At 40.6% G+C, this 19,153-nt stretch overlaps 1 protein-coding gene across 5 annotated transcripts in view; it reads left to right on the top strand.

The window, feature by feature from the left end:
• The window catches only part of rfx3 (regulatory factor X, 3 (influences HLA class II expression)), a 134,889-nt gene that overhangs the window by 103,404 nt on the left and 12,332 nt on the right, over window positions 1–19,153 (top strand). For all 5 annotated transcript variants that reach the window (XM_048621083.1, XM_048621081.1, XM_048621086.1 and 2 more), the window contains 3 exons: window positions 5,856–6,064; window positions 7,756–7,909; window positions 9,932–9,974. In XM_048621083.1, the coding sequence (XP_048477040.1) occupies window positions 5,856–6,064; window positions 7,756–7,909; window positions 9,932–9,974 (406 nt within the window). The remainder of the gene's footprint in view (window positions 1–5,855; window positions 6,065–7,755; window positions 7,910–9,931; window positions 9,975–19,153) is intronic.

Here is a 19,153-nt window from a genome sequence, read left to right as displayed (position 1 = left end):
GAATTAGGGATGATCTTATACAAGATGCTGAGAGGATTTGATAGGGTAGATGTTGAGAACATGATAGGGAATGGAGAAAAAGTTACAGAGTAAGATGACATTTGTTTAAATCGAAGCGGAGACAATGGCCTACTGGTATTATCACTGGATTTTTAATCCAGAGACTCAGGTAATGTTCTGGGGACCTGGGTTTGAATCTCGCCAAGGTAGATGGTGGAATTTGAATTCAATAAAAATTAGATTTAGATTTAGATTTATTGTTACATGTGTAGAAAAATAGTGTTATGTGCAAATCATCACCACGCTCCGGTGCAATGCTGAAAACGATGCAAGATTTTACTGCAGTAGAGTACATCTTTCTCTCTTCCTGTTCCTCCTCTGCTGCTCCTCCAGTCACTGCTTGACATTGGCCACAGTCTCCGAAACAGGCTCCTGGGTCTCTGGGACAAGGTCTGGGGTCTCGGTTACAGGCCTCTGCTGTCGCCACAATCACAATTCTGCATCTGGGCTGGAGTCATGGGCCTGGGGATGCACAGGTTCCATACTTCCTGTTCCTCATCTGATGCTTCTCTAGATGCTGCCACCAGTCATCAGTTGTAGGAGTCCTCTGCCATCCCTTTTGCCAACCGTTCCGCTCCTTCAGGTGTCTGAGCCTAACTGCGTAACTAGAGCGTCGGCTCAGCCTGCGAGTTCAGGCTGGGGGCTTCAGCCCAGGACTTGCTCCTTGCTTAACGTGGTGTTGCTGCTGCCATCACCGGAGCTTTCCTCCTTCACCACCACTCTCCAGGCTTTAAAGGAGAAAGGGGGAAGAAAAAGCATCTGGAAGTAAGAGTTAATTGACAGCTGGGAATCCATTTTCGATTGTCAGAAAAACCCATCTGATTCTTTAAGGAGGGACCACTAATGTCCTTTTAAGGAAGGAAACTGCCATCCTTATCTGGTCTGACCTACATGCAACTCCTGACCCACAGCACAGTGGTTGACCCTTAACTGGCCTCTGTGCAATTAGGGATGGGTGTGAATGCTGGCCTAGCCAGCTTTGTCCTCATTCTGTGAATGAAAAAAAGATAGTTACAGCATGGCATCTGTCTGACGAAGTTGAAGAGAGGCTAAGTGTATCCTGTGATAAACAATAAACAGGACAAATCCTCCTTTACCAATTAACACCCATCAGTCTATTCTCAGTCATCAGCAAAATAATGGAAGATGTCATTGACAGTGCTATCAAGTAGTACATACATAACAGTACCTGCTCATTTGAAATCAGTCTGGCTTTCACCAAAAGTTAATCTCATTGGTCTGAGGATGAACTAAAGGGTTGAACTCGAGGTGAAGTGAGAATGATTGCTCTTAATGTCGAGGCAATATTTAACCAGCTGTGATATCAAGGAGACTTAGCAAAACTGAAGTGAATGGAAGTGGGATCTTACTGTTCATAAAAGACATGGTTCATCTTGGGCAATCATCTGAGTCTTAGGATATCGCTAAAATAGTTCCTCAGGGTCCTGTGCTAGGCCCCAACAAATTTGCAAGTTAACTTTATTCTTGGCCAGTACTTCTGGATGAGGTAAAATAAAAAACAGATGACTGGGAGTATGCCAAGACAATTTTCCATCATCATCCTAATGTAGCTATCCAAGTAGATTGAACATTCAGCCTTTCTTTTTTCTGTAGAGATCAACCTTGGTACTTTTCTGCTCATGAGTGAAATATGCCTGAGAGCACAACTAAGTTTCATTGCCGAATCAATCTTATCATTTCGTCTCAATGTCGAATGCTCCCAGGAGCGATGCAACTACAGCCAGCTGCAAAATTTTTCACTCCTTTCACCTTTTTCCGAATGAAGTTAGTCTAAGGGCTCCATGACATGGACCAATGTGAAAATAAGCAAATGGTTATATCCATGGGAGGAAGAAAGTAGGGACTGACTCAAATGTATCAACGCAAGCAAAAAATATCTGACTCTGTCCCAATAGGTTGTCTTCATCCTGAGCTAACAGGAACTGAGATTTTAACCAATGGTGAAAGATATCCATCCTGTCAGTATTTGATCAAAGTCTGCAGTGTTAGAAAAATGACGAATTTAGAAAAAAAGTAGGTTTCTTCCCACACCCCAAAGATGTGCAGGCTAGGTGGATTGGCCATGGGAAATGCAAGGTTATAAGGATTGGGGGGGAGCGCACTGTGGTGGGTGCAGGTCTGCTTTTTGGATGTGTGGGCTCGATGGGTCGAATAGCCTGCTTCTGTAATGAAGGTATTCTTTGATTCTAAATCAGTTGCTTCAACAGTGACCTCACCATCTTAAGTTTGGAGTGGAGATGTTTGCTGCTGATTGTGTAATGTTCAGTACCATTTGTGACGACTCAGATTCTGAAGCAGTCCTTGTCCAAATGCACCAAGATCTGGAGAACATTGAGGATTCGGCCATTTTGTGTTATACAAATATTAGGAAATAACCATACACAAGAAGAGATCATCTAATCATCTCGAGAAGTTGTATAGCATCCAGGAGAAGCAGCCCACTTGATTGATACCCCATCCACCACCTTAAATATTCACTTTCTCCACTACTTATACACAATGGCAGCAGTGTGTACCATCTAAGATGCATTGTAACAGCTCAACAAGGCTTCTTCAACAGTACATCCCCAAACTATAAATTCAAGCACCTAAAAAGACAAAGGCAACAGATGCATAGTAACACCACAATCTGCAATTTTCCCTCCAAACCACATAGCATCATGAGCTGGAACTATATTATTCCTCCTTCACTGTCTCGTTGGTATTCTGAAATTCCTTTCTTAATAGCACTGTGACTGTAGCTACATCACATGGACTGCAGTGGTTTAAGAAGCTGGCTCACCAATAGCTTAACAAGAGCACAAAAGGATAGGCAACAAATGGTTCCTTGCCAGTGAGACTCACATTCTACAAAATGTTTAAAAAGAGGTCTCCTGATGAGCAGGCTATACTGCAGCTCCAAGCCCCTCAAACTAGCAGTTACACTTCAATTTCCTCCTCAATATTCAGGTAGAAGTCGCAGTCAGGGTGCAGGCATGTGTAGCCATGCTATGCAAGTAAATTTGATCAAGAAAATCACTGGCTGTCTTTTTTTAAAGATAGCCAGGGCATACCTGCTGAGAACTTAATTGACAGTTATAAAGAAAAATCTGCCTTTTTAAATCTGAATTGAAATCTCTAAAGCACCTTCATACCTACTCACTGTTAGGAAGGAGTCTGTACTCTTTATTAAGGGGACTTTGAGTTGGCGCCGCAGATACAAAATTCACACAAATCATGTATTTATGTGCAAATTTTTCTGATTATTAAGGTGCAGAATGTCCAAGTTGAAAAAGTGGAAGAATTTTCCACTTTTGTTCCTCAGAATGTGCTTCAAGTACTCCCACAGCAATTATATGAACGTAGTATAATTTGGGCTTTTTCCACTCTAATATAAGCCTATGGTTCTGTAATACAAAATTTAGAAATCATTGCATGTGTGAACAGAAAAACGTGCCATAGGAGTATCCTTCTTACTGAGGTAAATTGCATCAAAAATTGTAAGATTTTCCATTATGTATCCCTTGATGAGATGATAATTAAGTGACCCAGTTCTCCATTATCTGTGAAAGATTACAAATTAGCCTTGAGTGGGGCAGAAAAGTGCCATGCTGTCAAACAACTTCATTCAGGATGAGGTCATACAGAAGCAAAAGAATACTTCAAGATACCACCAGTATAAGTGCTTGTGAAACGACAAACTGAACCAGTTTTAAGAGTTTAAAAATATCCTCTTCAGACCGTAATTTCAACAAATGCCATACAGGAGATCCTACATTTTTTTTTAAGTGGCTGTGGTAATATGCTTACCCTTTTATACGTAACTTAGCTTTTGGGAAGAATTGAAACTATAGGAAACAAGTACCAGGTTGGTAATCGATAGCACACTTTTAACAAGATAAAGATGCTTCGCAAAGGCATCTTTGGAGAAGGAAAAATCAGCTACAAACCAAACAGAAATGTTAGGTGAAATCATCAAAACTTTAGGCAAAGAAGTAAAAATTTTGAAAAAGAGAACTTTGAAGTGGAACTAAGTGGTGGTGTAGGACTGCTGGAGACTGATATTTTCCAAGATTACAACTACATTCTGGTGACTGGCTACTTCATTAAGCTCCCTTTTGTGAGACTAATCAAAGGTCCCACTTGTGTAGCAATTATTGACATAATAACTGTCATTCAGTATGTTTGTTGTTCCTCAACAAATTGGGTCCAACAATGGTCTGGAGAAACAGAATCCTGATGGTTTGGAAAGAGGCCGTTCAGCTCATCAAGTTCACACTGACTCTCCGCGGAACCTAAGCCCATAAATCCCACTAGTATGCTAGTGCATCCTTCCAAAACATGCAGCAAATGCGGTTTACAGGGATAGGTTCCTCAGAGGATCAGTGCAGACTTGATGGGCTGAACGGCCTCTTTCCAAACAGTCTTTTTCTGACTGTCATCAATCTAATTGTCCCTTGGAACACGCTGTCAATATGATAAAGTTCATGATCATTAATACACAGCTGCTTGCCAAGATTTTTGGATAGCCATAAATATACCTGCAGCTACTCAAGGTAATATTTTATCCTCACCAGCAGCTCCTGTTATGAATGACAGATCCCCACAATTATTCCTCCACACCATCACCACAGCATTGTTGGAAACATGAGAGAAAATCGTACAAAAGCATGATCAACTAATATATAGACTGATGTCCCAACTTGAACCTGGACAGATCATCAGTGTTTGAGATCTTGATAAACTTCCATTCACGGAATGATATTACAGTGTTATTGTCCAACTCAGTTTGAGCAATATTGTCACAAACAATGGTCAAATTGTACGATGAAACAGATAACACATCCAAGTTGTACATGACCCAATTGTCCATCATACAAGATGACAAGATACACCTCTGATACTGCAAATATCATACCAAACATCAATGATGCATGCACATCCATCCACAACGACAGAGAGCACACTACGGAGTGCTTCTCTCAATAAGTCATGATAATTGTATAAAGATTAGATCTGGCCATATTGCAAAAGCATTATCTTAACGTATAAAAACAATGTACCAATGTGCATCCTTGTATATATTAATCAGAATAGTTTTCCTATTCTTCAAAGAGAAAAAGGCATATTGTATTAATGCACAAATCTCGGGCTGTACCTATAAAACAGTTAGATAACATCGCTACATGTACAAGAGGTCTCCATTCTACTCTCTGTACAGATATTCAGCAGAAATAGCTGGGCAATTGAACTGCCGGTTAGCCAGCCATCTATCCAAGGATCCCAGACCTCAGTCTTGAGCTCCTCCCTCTCCCCAGGACTGCACAGACTTCCCCATAATACGCCCCCAACCATTCATGTCCATATCCCTGGACTGACTTAAGTGGATCGCTATGACCTCTCATGTTCTTTTCTTCTGTGTGGACCTTTGAGGTCTGAACATGGTAGGGACTTTCAGAACTGGAAGTCAGTGCTCCAATTCATATTGGCACACTGTTTGCCATGCGCCAAACATAGAGGTGGCTGCGTGCATGCACAACTGTGCAGCTAAGGGTGACATTGGCTGTGACTGAGGACAGCCCAGGCCCCAGATGGATGTCTCCACAGCACCCCAACTGACATAGCTATGACCTGTGGCTTGGTTGCACTTCAGCTGTAGGACAGACCTTGGCCCAGTCTTCAGAGCTCAAAAACACTAAAGTTTTTTCCATTCAACTGTTGCACAGATTATGTCTAGGTATTTGCTAGTATGATACTAATGATAATATAAACTTGATTTTTTTATGTTTTGGTAGGAGCAGGCTTCCTGGGTATGTCAGTGTGATGACAGCACAGTACAAAGACTGGAACATGACTTCAAGATGACCCTTCAGCAGCAAAGTACCCTGGAACAGTGGGCCGCTTGGCTTGATAATGTGGTAACACAGGTGTTGAAGCCATATGAAGGAAGTCCTAATTTTCCCAAAGCTGCCCGTCAGTTCCTGCTTAAGTGGTCCTTTTACAGGTAGGTTTGGAGAACAGAAAGAAACAAGCAGTTATAATATCATAAATAATCTGAAATAAAATAAACCAGAAAGGTGATGCATACCATCTGAGTAAAGTAGAGGTCAAGCACTTTCTCAGGCTATCTGAGCTCTGAGTAGGGCTAAGGACTCTCCAGATATTAACATTGAAAGAATACCTTGCATTTATACAGTACCTCAAAAAACTATTAATGCACCACACTGCACTTAAATTGCTTTGAAATGCAACGATTGTTCTTTTGTATCTGTTGGAGAATAGTAGGCTTGAGGCAGACCTTAGAATCTTTAATGAAGATTGAGTTTATCTGTTCCTTAATTATTTAATATAATGTAAGAATTTGCAGCAGGTCATGAATAAACCTGCACAAAAGGCCAATAATTAGTAGACAAAGTTCAAAACCAATGAATGTGAGGTAATATATTCCTACAGGAAGATTAGGGTGGCTATTTGTTGGATAGAAATTCCACGTCCAGCTGAAATAGAGGGACAAAAGAATCTCAAAGTACAAATATGTCAATCACAAGGAGTTTCACCACAAGTTAACAAAGCTAATAAAAAACAAGCCCAATGTTAAGCGTATTTTCTAGCTGGATTAAATTGAAAAGTAGGCAAGTTATGCTAAGTCTGAATCAAATCTTGTTAGACCGCAGTAAGTGAACTCCATAGCTCTGTCATCATATTATAGAAAAGATATGCACACTAGAAACTGCTGCAGAAGAGATTTACAAAGGTGACAACAGAATGTGTGGATAGGTATCTATCGTTATCGCTAGACTATTAATCCTGAAACTCAACTAATATTCTGGGGACCAAGGTTTGAATGGCAGATGGTGTAATTTGAATTCAATAAAAAACAAAGAATCTAGAATTAAGAACCATTGGTGATTGTTGGAAAAACCATCTGGCTCACTAATATCCTTCAAGGAAGGAAATCTGCCATCCTCACCTGGATGTGACTGCAGACCTACAGCAATGTGGTTGACTTTCAATTGCCCTCTAAATTGGTCTAGCAAGCCACTCAGTTCACTGACAGCCAGAGTTGAGCAATACCAGCCACTGATGTCCATGTCCCACAAGTGAATTTAAAAAAAGAGAAAATATTCCGTATTCCAGGCCTTACATTACACGGTTAATTCCAACCTCAAGCTTCTATCAACTTGATAGATCTGTTAGATTCAAATTTGGCTATTGTTCTCTTTTTATACCTTTTCTGCTGCCCTCTCTGAAAGGGTATAATATGCTGATGTGTGATTATATGCCAGTAACTATCTGATCCTTCATCCACAGGTACCTCCTTTCACTATTAATCTAAATAGCAAGTATCACCAGTCTGCCACTGTGAAGGATCATCACAACCGAATCTCATTCTCTCAACCAATATGTTGTATAGATTATTTATCTTTGATTGTCAACAGAAAACATAGGTGATAGTATTCCTCCCTAGACCATGAACAGTGAATCCAATCATAGCAACTCATTACCGTCCAAGATGAGATGAACTATTCTGACATAGAGGAAGGTTGTCGAATTTGAAAACTCATGATCTGTGTGACTGAGTTTCGCACATGTGGTATGTGAATTACTGGCCTAAAAGTTCAAGAGACTATTGGCTAGTAGGTCACTTTATGAAAGTGAAGATCACTTAACCTCATAACTTATTTGTTGCAATAGTTCCATGGTTATCCGAGACCTGACCCTACGGAGTGCAGCAAGTTTTGGTTCCTTTCATCTGATTCGTCTGCTGTATGATGAGTATATGTTTTATCTGGTGGAACACAGGGTGGCTCAAGCTACTGGGGAAACACCCATAGCAGTAATGGGAGAGGTAAGAATTTTAGTCTTGAAACTTTGTACACAGTATATTTTTGCTATTAATTTTCTGCAATGTCGAAGCATACTCAAATTGGCCCTTAAAGAAGGTGCAATACCCTTTAGTATCCATTTAAGCATTTCAAATTTGTACAGTGATGGCAATACATAGTTTATCTCAAGTATATAAAAAGCTCTATGGTGCTTACACACATCTCCATCATCTGCCTACAATTCTTTCACTGTCTTCTGCCCTCCTTTTTTCTTTTGGCTTTCTTTCTTCTACTTCCTACAATTGGAATATTTCCATGTTATAAAATACCTGGTTATATCAAAGGAAACTTGTTTTGTGGCAATCAACTCTTGACCCTCTTGGAAAAAAGATTTTTCCTAATAGCTGCTACAAATGGACAAACCCTGATTTTCAAAAAGGAAACATTCTCTCCCCATCAATCCTCTCAAGACCTTCCAGGATTTTGTGTGTTCCAGTCAAGACAATTCTTATTCCCTGGAGGGTTTAGAAGAATATAAACCTAGCCTTCCTCATAAGACAACCCACCTATTTCAGGTAAACCTTCTCTGAATTGTCTCCAGTGCATTTCCATCGTTAAATAAGGTGACCAATACTCTGCACAATACTCCAGATGTGGTCTCACCAATGCCCTGCATAATTTAATCCCCCTTACTTTTGTATTCCGCTCCCAACGTGATAATTGATAATGTTTATTAGCTTTCCTGTTTACTTGCTGTACCTGCTGGCTGTACATGACAAGGTGAGTAACTCAGTTCCTGACATTCAAACCCTGTCCAGCATCTACAATACATGGTCAGAGGTATGATGGAATGTTCTCCACTTGCCCGTATGAGTCCAGCTCCAATGATACTCAAGAAACTCAACACCATCCAAGACAAAATAGCCCATATAATTTGTGGCCCATCTAACACCCTAAAAATCATTCATAAACTGTAGAAACAATGAGCTTTAGGTTACGAGGTACTATGATCCCTGTCCCACATCCATCCCCTTCAAAATAAATGGACAACCTGGAGAAAACGCATGAAAAAGCCACCTGCCACGCAGCCATTTTACATTTGTTACAGCGTTAGTTGTCTCAGGGCAAGACGTTCACCCCTGTCTGGGATATTTTAAAGAGTTGTTGGGCAGTCAGAGTGCTCCACAGCTCCTAAGTCCCGTCAGCACCAGGTTTGAGTGGTTGTCCCTACTGGGGACAGTTTAGGATTATGAAAGTCAGACTTGTGTAAGTCTAGATTTGGGTGGGTGGGAGCAGCCTAGCTGGCCAGGCCCATGTGAAGAATCACAGTTGCCAATAGGGACTTCACCAAAGAGGCTCCCCGATGCCTCTCTCCAATTTTCTTACTAAAATCTATCCACCTAGTACAGGATTCCCTCTGCTGTGATCTAAAATGGGGGCGGAGGCTGATGGAAGCAGTCAAGTAGATGTTAATTGGCCACCTAAGGGCCTTCCTCAACTCACAGAATGCGTGCTGCCGAACTCATCTACAGCCTGTGTAAAATGGGAGACAGGTTCGGCAGGCAGGTCGTACATAACATTTTACTAGTGCAACAAGCTCCTCCCCTCTACCCACCTTCAGAAAGATCCAGCCTAGTGTGTGCTTTCTTCAAAATGCAGTGTACCAATCTGCCGAGATTATTTCAACACCATCTTCCAAATATTGACCCCTACCATCTAGAAGAAAAAGGGCAGCAGTCACATTGAAACACTACTAGCTGAAAATTCTCCTCCAAGGCATGCTGGATCCTGACTTGAAACTAAATCACAGTTCCTTCATTGCCAATGGATCAAAATTCAGGAACTCCAGCTCTGACGACACTGGATGCACCTACATCATTTGAGCGGCAGCAATTCAAGGAGACATCTGACCACCAACCTCAAGAATTGAAATTTTGGCCTTGCAAGCAACTTCCGTATACCATGAATGATAAACCCTGTTTTTATTTTGTCTAATATCTGTACTGAGATTTAAGATTCATAAATCTAACTTATTTGTGTTTCAGTTTACTGATCTCAGTGGTATGTCCCCAGTAAACATGGATAAAGGTAAGATGATGTACAATATTATTAATGTTAATAATGTATTGTATCAGTGAAGTAATCAGTCTGTCTTTTTTTTTGGAACTACCACTACTTCACACTTGGTAGAACTACATGCACTTGGAATATTTTGCAAGCATTAAAATTACTGCATCATGTCTATAATTAATATGTCTCAAAAATTGACAAATTAGAAATAGGATTATGCACTAACAGTTATGTCCTACAGTTTTTTAACGAGCATAAAATACTCATTAGTAACAAGCACCATTAACACAAACAATTGTTGCATGTAAAAGAACCAAAGTAGTGTGGTGTTTGTGGCCTGTTTATTTCGTCTTAAAGGTATCAGAATTTCATTGATAATATTGTAAGAACTGATTTAGGGTTCCTGTTATATACATGAGCTCAGAATGATGTGTCTATCACTTAACTGTTTCTCAGCTATTAGTTGTTCATTTAATCACATTATCAAGCATTTTCAAAGATGTTTAGGAATATAGTAAATGTAAGTTTTTGTCAATGAATAATTGATATGATGTATATACACTGGATACTGTCTTAAAATCATTGAATGATGTGGCATAAAAAGAGACCAGTTAGTCCATTGAGCTTTTGCTAGTTCCTTGAAAGGGTTCCACTTGGCTTCACTTGCCAGTTCATTTCAAATAATTCTGTGAAAATTTTCATTTCAAATGTTTACCCAATTAGGAAACACAAATCAAACAAGGCCCTTGAAGTAAAAAGGAAGCAGAAAATAACTTAAAAAAGAAATTAGGAGTGCTAGAAGGAGACATGAAATGCCCTTGGCAAGTAGAATTAAGGAAAATCCCAAGGCATTTTATACGTATATCAGCAAAGTTTAATACGCATTTAGTCAGACACGTAAACAGGTAGGGAATAGAAGGATACAGACCAAGTTCAGGCAGATGGGATTAGTTTAAAATGTCATGGTCAGTACACACCTGGTGGGCTGAAGGGCCTGCTCTTGTGTTGTACTGTTCTAACTCCCAAATGAAAGTTGTTCTTTTTTTTCACTGAAATCTGCCTCCTCCACCTTTTAAGGCAGTGCATTTAACAAAACACTGTTTGTGGGGTAAAAAACCTCCTGTCACCTCTGATTCTTTTGGCTACTTACCTTCAATCTATACCAAAATCTTTGTTTTTGAATGCCTCTGTTAAGTTTCTCTGCTCAGTAGGAAACAGTACCAGTCATGGGACACTGGCACCAGTTACTGGGGAAGGAAGGAGCTTTGCCATCAGGGTGATCTTCACCTGAACCGCAGAGGAACCAATGTTCTGTAGATAGAGCTTTAAACTAAATGATTTGGAGGAAAGTTGGGGGTTTGGGGTAGGCTCATGTTAATAATGTAAATAATGGTATCCAGAGCGTAATGGGAATGGTCACAGCATATGAACATATCAATGCCCCAGAAAAAATGTCAAATTTAAGAAAGTTGAAATGTACAAACTAGGAGCAGGAATTAGACATTTCAGCCTCTTGACCTTGCTCTACCATTTCTTAAGATTAAGGTTGATCTGATTATGGCCTCAACTGCACATTCCTGCCTACTACTGACAGTAAAAATACAAAATTAAAAGCTCTTTAACTGAACGTATGCAGTATTGTAACAAGCTGAATGGATTAACAGGATAAATAGAAATAAATGAGTATGACAGCCATTACAGTGACCTAGTTAAAAGGTCACCAGGATGAGATCTGAATATTCTGGCTTTTTGACATTTCTGTAGAATATGGATAAAGAGAAAGGAGGTGGGTAGCTCTGTTAGTGAATTATTAGATCAGTACTATCTGATAAATGTTCTTGGTTCAGAAAATCAAGATGTTGAATCTTGTACACTACTATATATAAACATAATTTATTATTGAGGAAAATGGAATGCTGGCCTTTACTCCAAGGAAGTTTGAGTATTAAAATAGAGAAGTTTTGTCACAAATTCATCTTATGAGGAAATGTTGAACGAGTTGTGCTCATATTGGTTGGAGTTCAAAGAATTAGAAGTCACGTTATTGAACCATATAACATTCTGATGAGACTCTGCAGGATTGATGCTCAGATGTGAAAATCTAGAATATTTTTAAAGAAAGTCTCTAATTTTAGATGGAGATTTTGAAAAATTTCTTCTCTCAGGGTAACCGTTAATTTTTGGAATTCTCTTCCACTGAGGGCAATGGAGGCTTGGATATTGAATGCATTCAAGGTTGGGTTATGCACATTTCTTTGTGTTTTAGATTATGTTTGACAGGCAAGAAAGTGGTGTTAAGGCCACTATGATATGATTGAATAACAGAGCAGGCCCAAGGAGCCAAATGTATTTCTTATGATATTATGATCCGTAACTGGTATTTTATATTGTTAGAAAAGACTTAGTTGTGCAGGGCTAAAAACTTACTGCAAATAATAATTCTCTTGCAGTGAAATATCTAGAGATGGAAACTGATGATAGTGAAGCAGATGAATTAAAACTGAGGTAGCAGAGATGACAATTAGAATTGCAACTTTTGAGAAGCTGGAAGGTTAATAGTTTATAATTATTTAATATATGGAATACTTCCCTTAATATTGGTCTGAACAAATACTATTTGTTGATAATCAATACTGTTGATAGTTGTGAATTATTCTATTAGTCTCATCCTTGGTCAGCAGAACTGAGCCAGAGGCCATGGTGACGGTAGAGAGCTGATTGTGTGACTGGAGCCCGGTGTCCAATGCTTGGGTCCCTTATTGTTCGTGATTATATATAAACAATGTGGATGAAAATGTGACAGGATCTTAAGTAAGCTTGCAGGTGACACAAAGATTGGCCGAGTGGTTGACGGTGAGTAAGGAGGTCATAGATTACAGGATTTGTCAGATTGGCAGATGTATTTTAACCCTGATTGTGTGAGGTGATGCATTTTGAAACAAGTAACAAGCCAAGAGAGTACTCAGTGAATGGCAGGATCCTGTAAACTTCACTGGAACAGAGAGATTTTGGGGTGGATGTCCACAGAGCCCTGAAGGCAGCAGTGTGGGTTAATAGGGTAGTTAAGGTATAATGGACACGTGCCTTTATCAGTTGTGGTTTAGAATATAAGAGCAGGGAGGTTATGTTGGAGCTATACAGGATTTTGGATAGGCCACAGCTAGAGTACTGTGTTCAGTTCCGGCCACTGCACCGTAGAAGGATGTGATTTCACTGAAGAGGGTGCAGAGGAGAGTTACCAGAATGTTGCCTGGAATGTAGCATTTCAGCTACAAAGAGAGGCTAGATAAGCTCGGGTTATTTTCTTTACAGCAGAGAAGCTTGAGGGGAGAACCTGACTGAGATGTATACAATTATGAGGACCGTGGATAGAAAATAGCCATTGTCTTTTTAGTTGAAGATTCAATAACAAGAGAGGTTTAGAATGGACTTGAGGAAAAACTATTTCATCCCGAGGATGGTAGGGGTCTAGAATGCCCAGCTTGGGACAATAGTTGAGGATGGAAACATTTAAGAAGTACTTGGATGTGCACTTGAAATGTCATAACATTCAATGCTTACAGCACTAGTGTAGATTTAGCGTATTTTTGGTGATAAAGCCCCTCTACTTATGATTCTATGACATATGTTAAGCTAACCACCCTGTAGTTTCCTGCTTTCTGTCTCTCCATCATTTTGAATAAAGGAGCTACATTTGATACTGTATGATCTAAAGGAGGCTTCCCTGAAACTAATGAGTTTTGGAAAATTAAAACTAATTCATTAACTATTTCAACAGCTACCATTTTTAAGACTCTGGGATGAAATCTGTCAGGGCCTGTGGACTTGTCAACTCGCAGTCCCAACAATTGACTCAGTACTACTTCCCTGGTAACTGCAATTTTCTTGAGTTCTTCCTTCCCTTTCAATTCCTGATTTATAGCTATTTCTGTGATGCTACTTGTATCCTCTCAAGTGAAGACTGACATAAGATATATGTTCAATTTATCTGCAATCACTTTATCTGCAGTCCTTAGTTTTATTATACCTCATTTTTTATTCCTTGATATACTGTTCTACCATGTGGTTGCAGTTAGAGACCTGTAGACAATTGTCACAAGTGATCTCTTGCCTTTATTGTTCCTCATCCATACCTGGATTGCTTCTATATCCTGATTTCCTGAATTTAGGTCATCACTTTCTAATAATTAGCGGAGCCACTTCTCCACCTTTTCCTAGCTTCCTGTCCTTCCTAAATGTTATATACTGTTATATATTCAGGTCCCAATCTAAGTCATCCTCCAGCCATGTCTCAGTTCTAACCACTGGATTGTACTTGATTATCTCGATTTTCACCAACAGTTCACTTATTTTCATTTGATTGCTATGTACATTCAAATACAGTGCCTTAAGTTTTTTTTCCTTTTGTTGTTTTTACAGTCTCTATTCGTATTTGTTAATTTGTTCTTTCATCTGCATTCTCTGTCCCTTTATTGTCATTTTGTATCATTTTCCACATTAATTCCTTCCTCTGCTGCATTTTCCCCACTCTTTGATTTACCACAACTTCCCAAATTTGGGTCCTTGCCCTGACTATTTACTTTAAAACCTGCTCTACATCCTTACTTACATGGTTCATAAGAACACCAGCCCCAGTACGGTTCAGGTTTTGACCATATCGTTGGTACAGATCCCACTTTCTCCCGTATTGGTGACAGTGCTACACGGACCAGAACCTACTTCTCCAAAACTAGGCTTTCAGCCACACGTTCATCTGTTTAACCTTGTTTCCTTTATGCCAATGTGCTGATTTTGTATTTTTGAATTACATCTTTCTGGAATTTCACATATTGGGATAACAGTCACCTGGACCTGCAGATTATTCAGCCTAAAAAAAAACACTCATAACAGTTAAGGGAATACATAAGCAAACTATATTACACAAAAACAACTTTTGGAGCAAAACTGAGAAGGAAAGTGCTTTTGTAACATAAAACTGGAAGACCTCCTCTATTTTCCTGCTCTTGAAAATCTGTGCCTAGCGATAAAGCAAATTGGAGAAACTTCTATCAAACCAAGAATATTTACAAACTATACTATTGCTGTGGATACATGACTTCCATAAAACAACTAGTTCTCATATTAAACATCTTAACTTCTTAAAAACCCTGAGTTTTGTCTAAACAGCATATCCTTTATCTTATTTTACTTGTGAATCTCTACTTTTTAAACTTTATATTTGTGATTTTTTTTTGTTTCATGTTGTGTTTTGTTATTTTTCTTGTGGTTAGTAAGTAATAAAATTCCCCATTCTTTCACTCAAAAATAACTTTTAATTGACTTCTTGATTTTAGCCAGTATTGTGTTTTAATTGAAATATGAGATAACTATGTTATAAAAAAAAGTTAAAAGAATTTGTTGCAACAAGCGATTTAAAAAGAGGGGAGAAAATTCACCCTTCCTCACCTAGTTTTAACATTGATTGTAAAAGTACTGACTTCAAAAGTTATATCAATTTGACTTTTGGCCTCAACAGAAGTTGCTTTTCAAATAATGACTGTTTAATTACAGCTTTCAAAATAACTTTGATGAAATGGACTAACAATGATAAATTTCAACTTTCCATACTATACTCCAGAAATAGCTTGTTTTAATATAGTGTCCCAGGGCAGAAAGAAATAAAAGAACATTTGAAAAGCTTACTGCAATCAAACAGAATCAACATGGTTTTGTGAAAGAGAAATCATGTTTGATGAATTTGCTTGCATCATTCTTCAATATAACATGCAGAGTTGATAAAAGGGAATTGGTAAATGTAGTGTACTTGGATTTCTAAAAGGCATTCGATAAGGTCCACAGGATAGGAGCTCACAGTATTGGAAATAATGTATTTACATGGTTTGTGGATTAGTTAACGCACAAGGCAGGGAGTCAAGTTGGAAAGACACAATTAGGTTTTTTTCTATTCATTTGTGGGATGTGGGTGTCACTGGCTGGCCAGCATTTCTTGGCCATCCCTAGTTGCCCTTGAGAAGGTGGTGGTGAGCTGCAGTCCACCAGCTGTAGGTTGACCCACAATGTCATTAGGGAGGGAATTCCAGGATTTTGACCTAGCGACAGTGAAGGAACGGCGATATATTTCCAAGTCAGGATGGTGAGTAACCTGGAGGAGAACTTGGAGTTGGTTGTGTTCCCATATATCTGCTGCCCTTGTCCTTCTAGATGGAAGTGGTCATGGGTTTGGAAAGTGCTATCTGAGGATCTTTGATGAATTTCTGCCGTGTATCATGTAGATAGTACACACTGCTGCTACTGAGCATCAGTGGTGGAGGGAGTGAATGCTGGTGGATGTAGTGCCAATCAAGTGGGCTGCTTTGTCCTGGATGGTGTCGAGCTTCTTGAGTGTTGTTGGGGCCGCAGTCATCCAGGAAAGTGGTGAGTATTCCATCACACTCCTGACTTGTGCCTTGTAGATGGTGGACAGGCTTTGAAGAGTCTGGAGTGAGTTACTCACCACAGTATTCCTAGCTTCTGACCTGGTCTTGTAGCCACTGTGTTTATGTAGTGAGTCCAGGTGAGTTTCTGGTCAGTGATAACCCCAGGATGTTGATAGTGGGGGATTCAGTGATGGCAACACCATTGAATGTCAAGGTGTGGTGGTTAGATTGTCTCTTATTGATGATGGTCATAGCCTGGCATTTGTGTGGTGCGAATGTCACTTGCCACTTGTCAGCCCAAGCCTGGATATTGTCCAGATCTTGTTGCATTTGGATATGGACTGCTTCAATATCTGAGGAGTCACAAATGGTGCTGAACATTATGCAATCATCGGCGAACATCCCCACTTCTGACCTTATGATGGAGGGAAGGTCATTGCTGAAGCAGGTGAAGATGTTTGGGCCGAGGACACCACCCTGAGGAACTCCTGCAGGGATGTCTTGGAGTTGAGATGATTGACCTCCAACAACCACGACCAACTTCCTATGTGTCGGGTATGATTCCAACCACCAGAGAATTTGTCCCCAGATACCTATTGACTCCAGTTTTGCTAGGGCTCCTTGATGCCACACTCTGTCGAATGCAGCCTTGATGTCAAGGACTGTCACTGTCACCTCACCTCTGGAATTCAGGTCTTTTTTACCATGTTTGAACCAAGGCTGTAATGAGCTCAGGAGCTGAGTGGCCCTGGCAGAACCCAAACTGGGCATTGCTGAGCAGGTGCTGCTTGGTAGCACTGTTGATGACACCTTCCATCACTTTGCCAATGATCGAGAGGAGACTGATGGGGCAGTAATTGGCCGGGTTGGATTTGTCCTGCTTTTTATGTACAGGATATACTTGGGGGCAATTTTCTACATTGTCAGGTAGATACCAGTTCTGTACTGAAACAGCTTGACTCGGGGAGCAGCAAGTTCTGGAGCACAAGTCTTCAATACTATTGCGAGAATGTTGTCAGGGCCTGTAACCTTTGCAGTACCCAGTGTCTCCAACTGTTTCTTGATATCACGTGGAGTGAATTGAATTGGCTGAAGACTGGTATCTAAAATGGTGGGGACCACTGGAGGAGGCTGAGATGGATTATTCACTGGGCACTTCTGGCTGAAGATTGCTGCGAATGCTTCAGCCTTATCTTTTGCACTGATGTGCTGGGCTCTTCCATCATTGAGGATGGGGATATTTGTGGAGCCGCCTCCTCCAGTGAATTGTTTAATTGTCCACCACCATTCACGACTGGATGTGGCAGGACTGCCGAGCTTAGATCTGATCTGTTGGTTTTGGATCGCTTAGCTCTGTCTATCACTTGCTGCTTTCGCTGTTTGGCGTGTAAGTAGTCCTGTTTGGTGGCTTCACCAGGTTGACACCTCATCTTCAGGGATGCCTGGTGCTGCTCCTGGCTTGCCCTCCTGCACTCTTCATTGAACCAGGGTTGATCCCCTGGCTTGATGGTAATGGTTGATTGGGGTATATGCTGGGCCATGAGGTTACAGATTGTGCTGGAGTACAATTCTGCTGCTGTTGATGGCCCGTAGCGCCTCATGGATGCCCATTCTTGAGTTGCTAGGTGTGCAAAGTCTGACCGATTTAGCACGGTGATAGTGCCACACAACATGATGAAAGTTATTCTCAATGTGAAGGCTGGACTTGTCTCCACAAGACTGTGCAATAGTCACTCTTACCGATACTGCCATGGACGGATGCAACTGCAGGTCGCAGATTGGTGAGAATGAGTCAAGTATATTTTTCCCTCACCACCTGCCACAGACCCAGTCCAGCTGAACTTCCAACCCAATCAGTAGTACTGCTGCCGAGCCACTATTTGCGGTGGACTTTGAAATCCCCCATCCAAAGTACATTTTGCACCCTTGCCATCCTCAGTGCTTCCTCCAAGTGTTGTTCAACATGGAGGAGTACTGATCTGTCAGCTGAGGGAGGATGGTATGTGGTAATTAGCAGGAGGTTTCCTTGCCATGTTTAACCTGAAGCCATGAGACTTCATTGGGTCCGGAGTCAACGTTGCAGACTCCCAGGGCAAATTCCTCCCGACTGTATACCACTGTGCCACCACCTCTGCTGGGTCTGTCCTGCTGGTGGGACAGGACATATGCAAGGACGGTGATGGTGGTGTCTGGGACATAGTCATACTCTCAGAATTCTACTTTACAGACAATGTCAGACTGTTGCTTAATTAGTCTGTGAGACAGCACTCTCAATTTTGTCACTAGCCTCCAGATGTCAGTAAGGAGAACTTTGCAGGGTCGACAGGGATGTTTCTACCATTGTCTTTTTCAGTGCCTGGGTCGATGCCAGGTGATCCGTCCACTTTCATTTCCTTGAGACTTTGTAGTGATTGGTACAACTGAGTGGCTTGCTAGGCCATTTCAAAGGGCAGTTGAAAGTCAACCGCATTGCTGTGGGTCTAGAGTCACATGTAGGCCAGACCAGGTGAGGGTGGCAGATTTCTTTCCCTGAAGGACATTAGTGAACCAGATGGGTTTTTCTGGCAATCAGCAATGATTTCATGGTGATCAGTAGATTCTTAATTCCAGACTTTTTTAAAATTATTGAATTCAAATTCCACCATCTGCTGTGGTGAGATTTGAACCCAGGTCCCCAGAACATTAGCTCAGTTTCTGGATTAATAATCTAGCGATAATAGGCCATCACCTACCCATTAGTTGAACGCCACAAGGACCAGTCCTTGGACTCAATTATTTGCT

This window comes from Rhincodon typus, chromosome 3, assembly GCF_021869965.1.
Source record: "Rhincodon typus isolate 14 chromosome 3, sRhiTyp1.1, whole genome shotgun sequence".
In the NCBI taxonomy this organism is placed as follows: domain Eukaryota; kingdom Metazoa; phylum Chordata; class Chondrichthyes; order Orectolobiformes; family Rhincodontidae; genus Rhincodon; species Rhincodon typus.
This window is presented reverse-complemented; position numbering and strand designations above follow the sequence as displayed.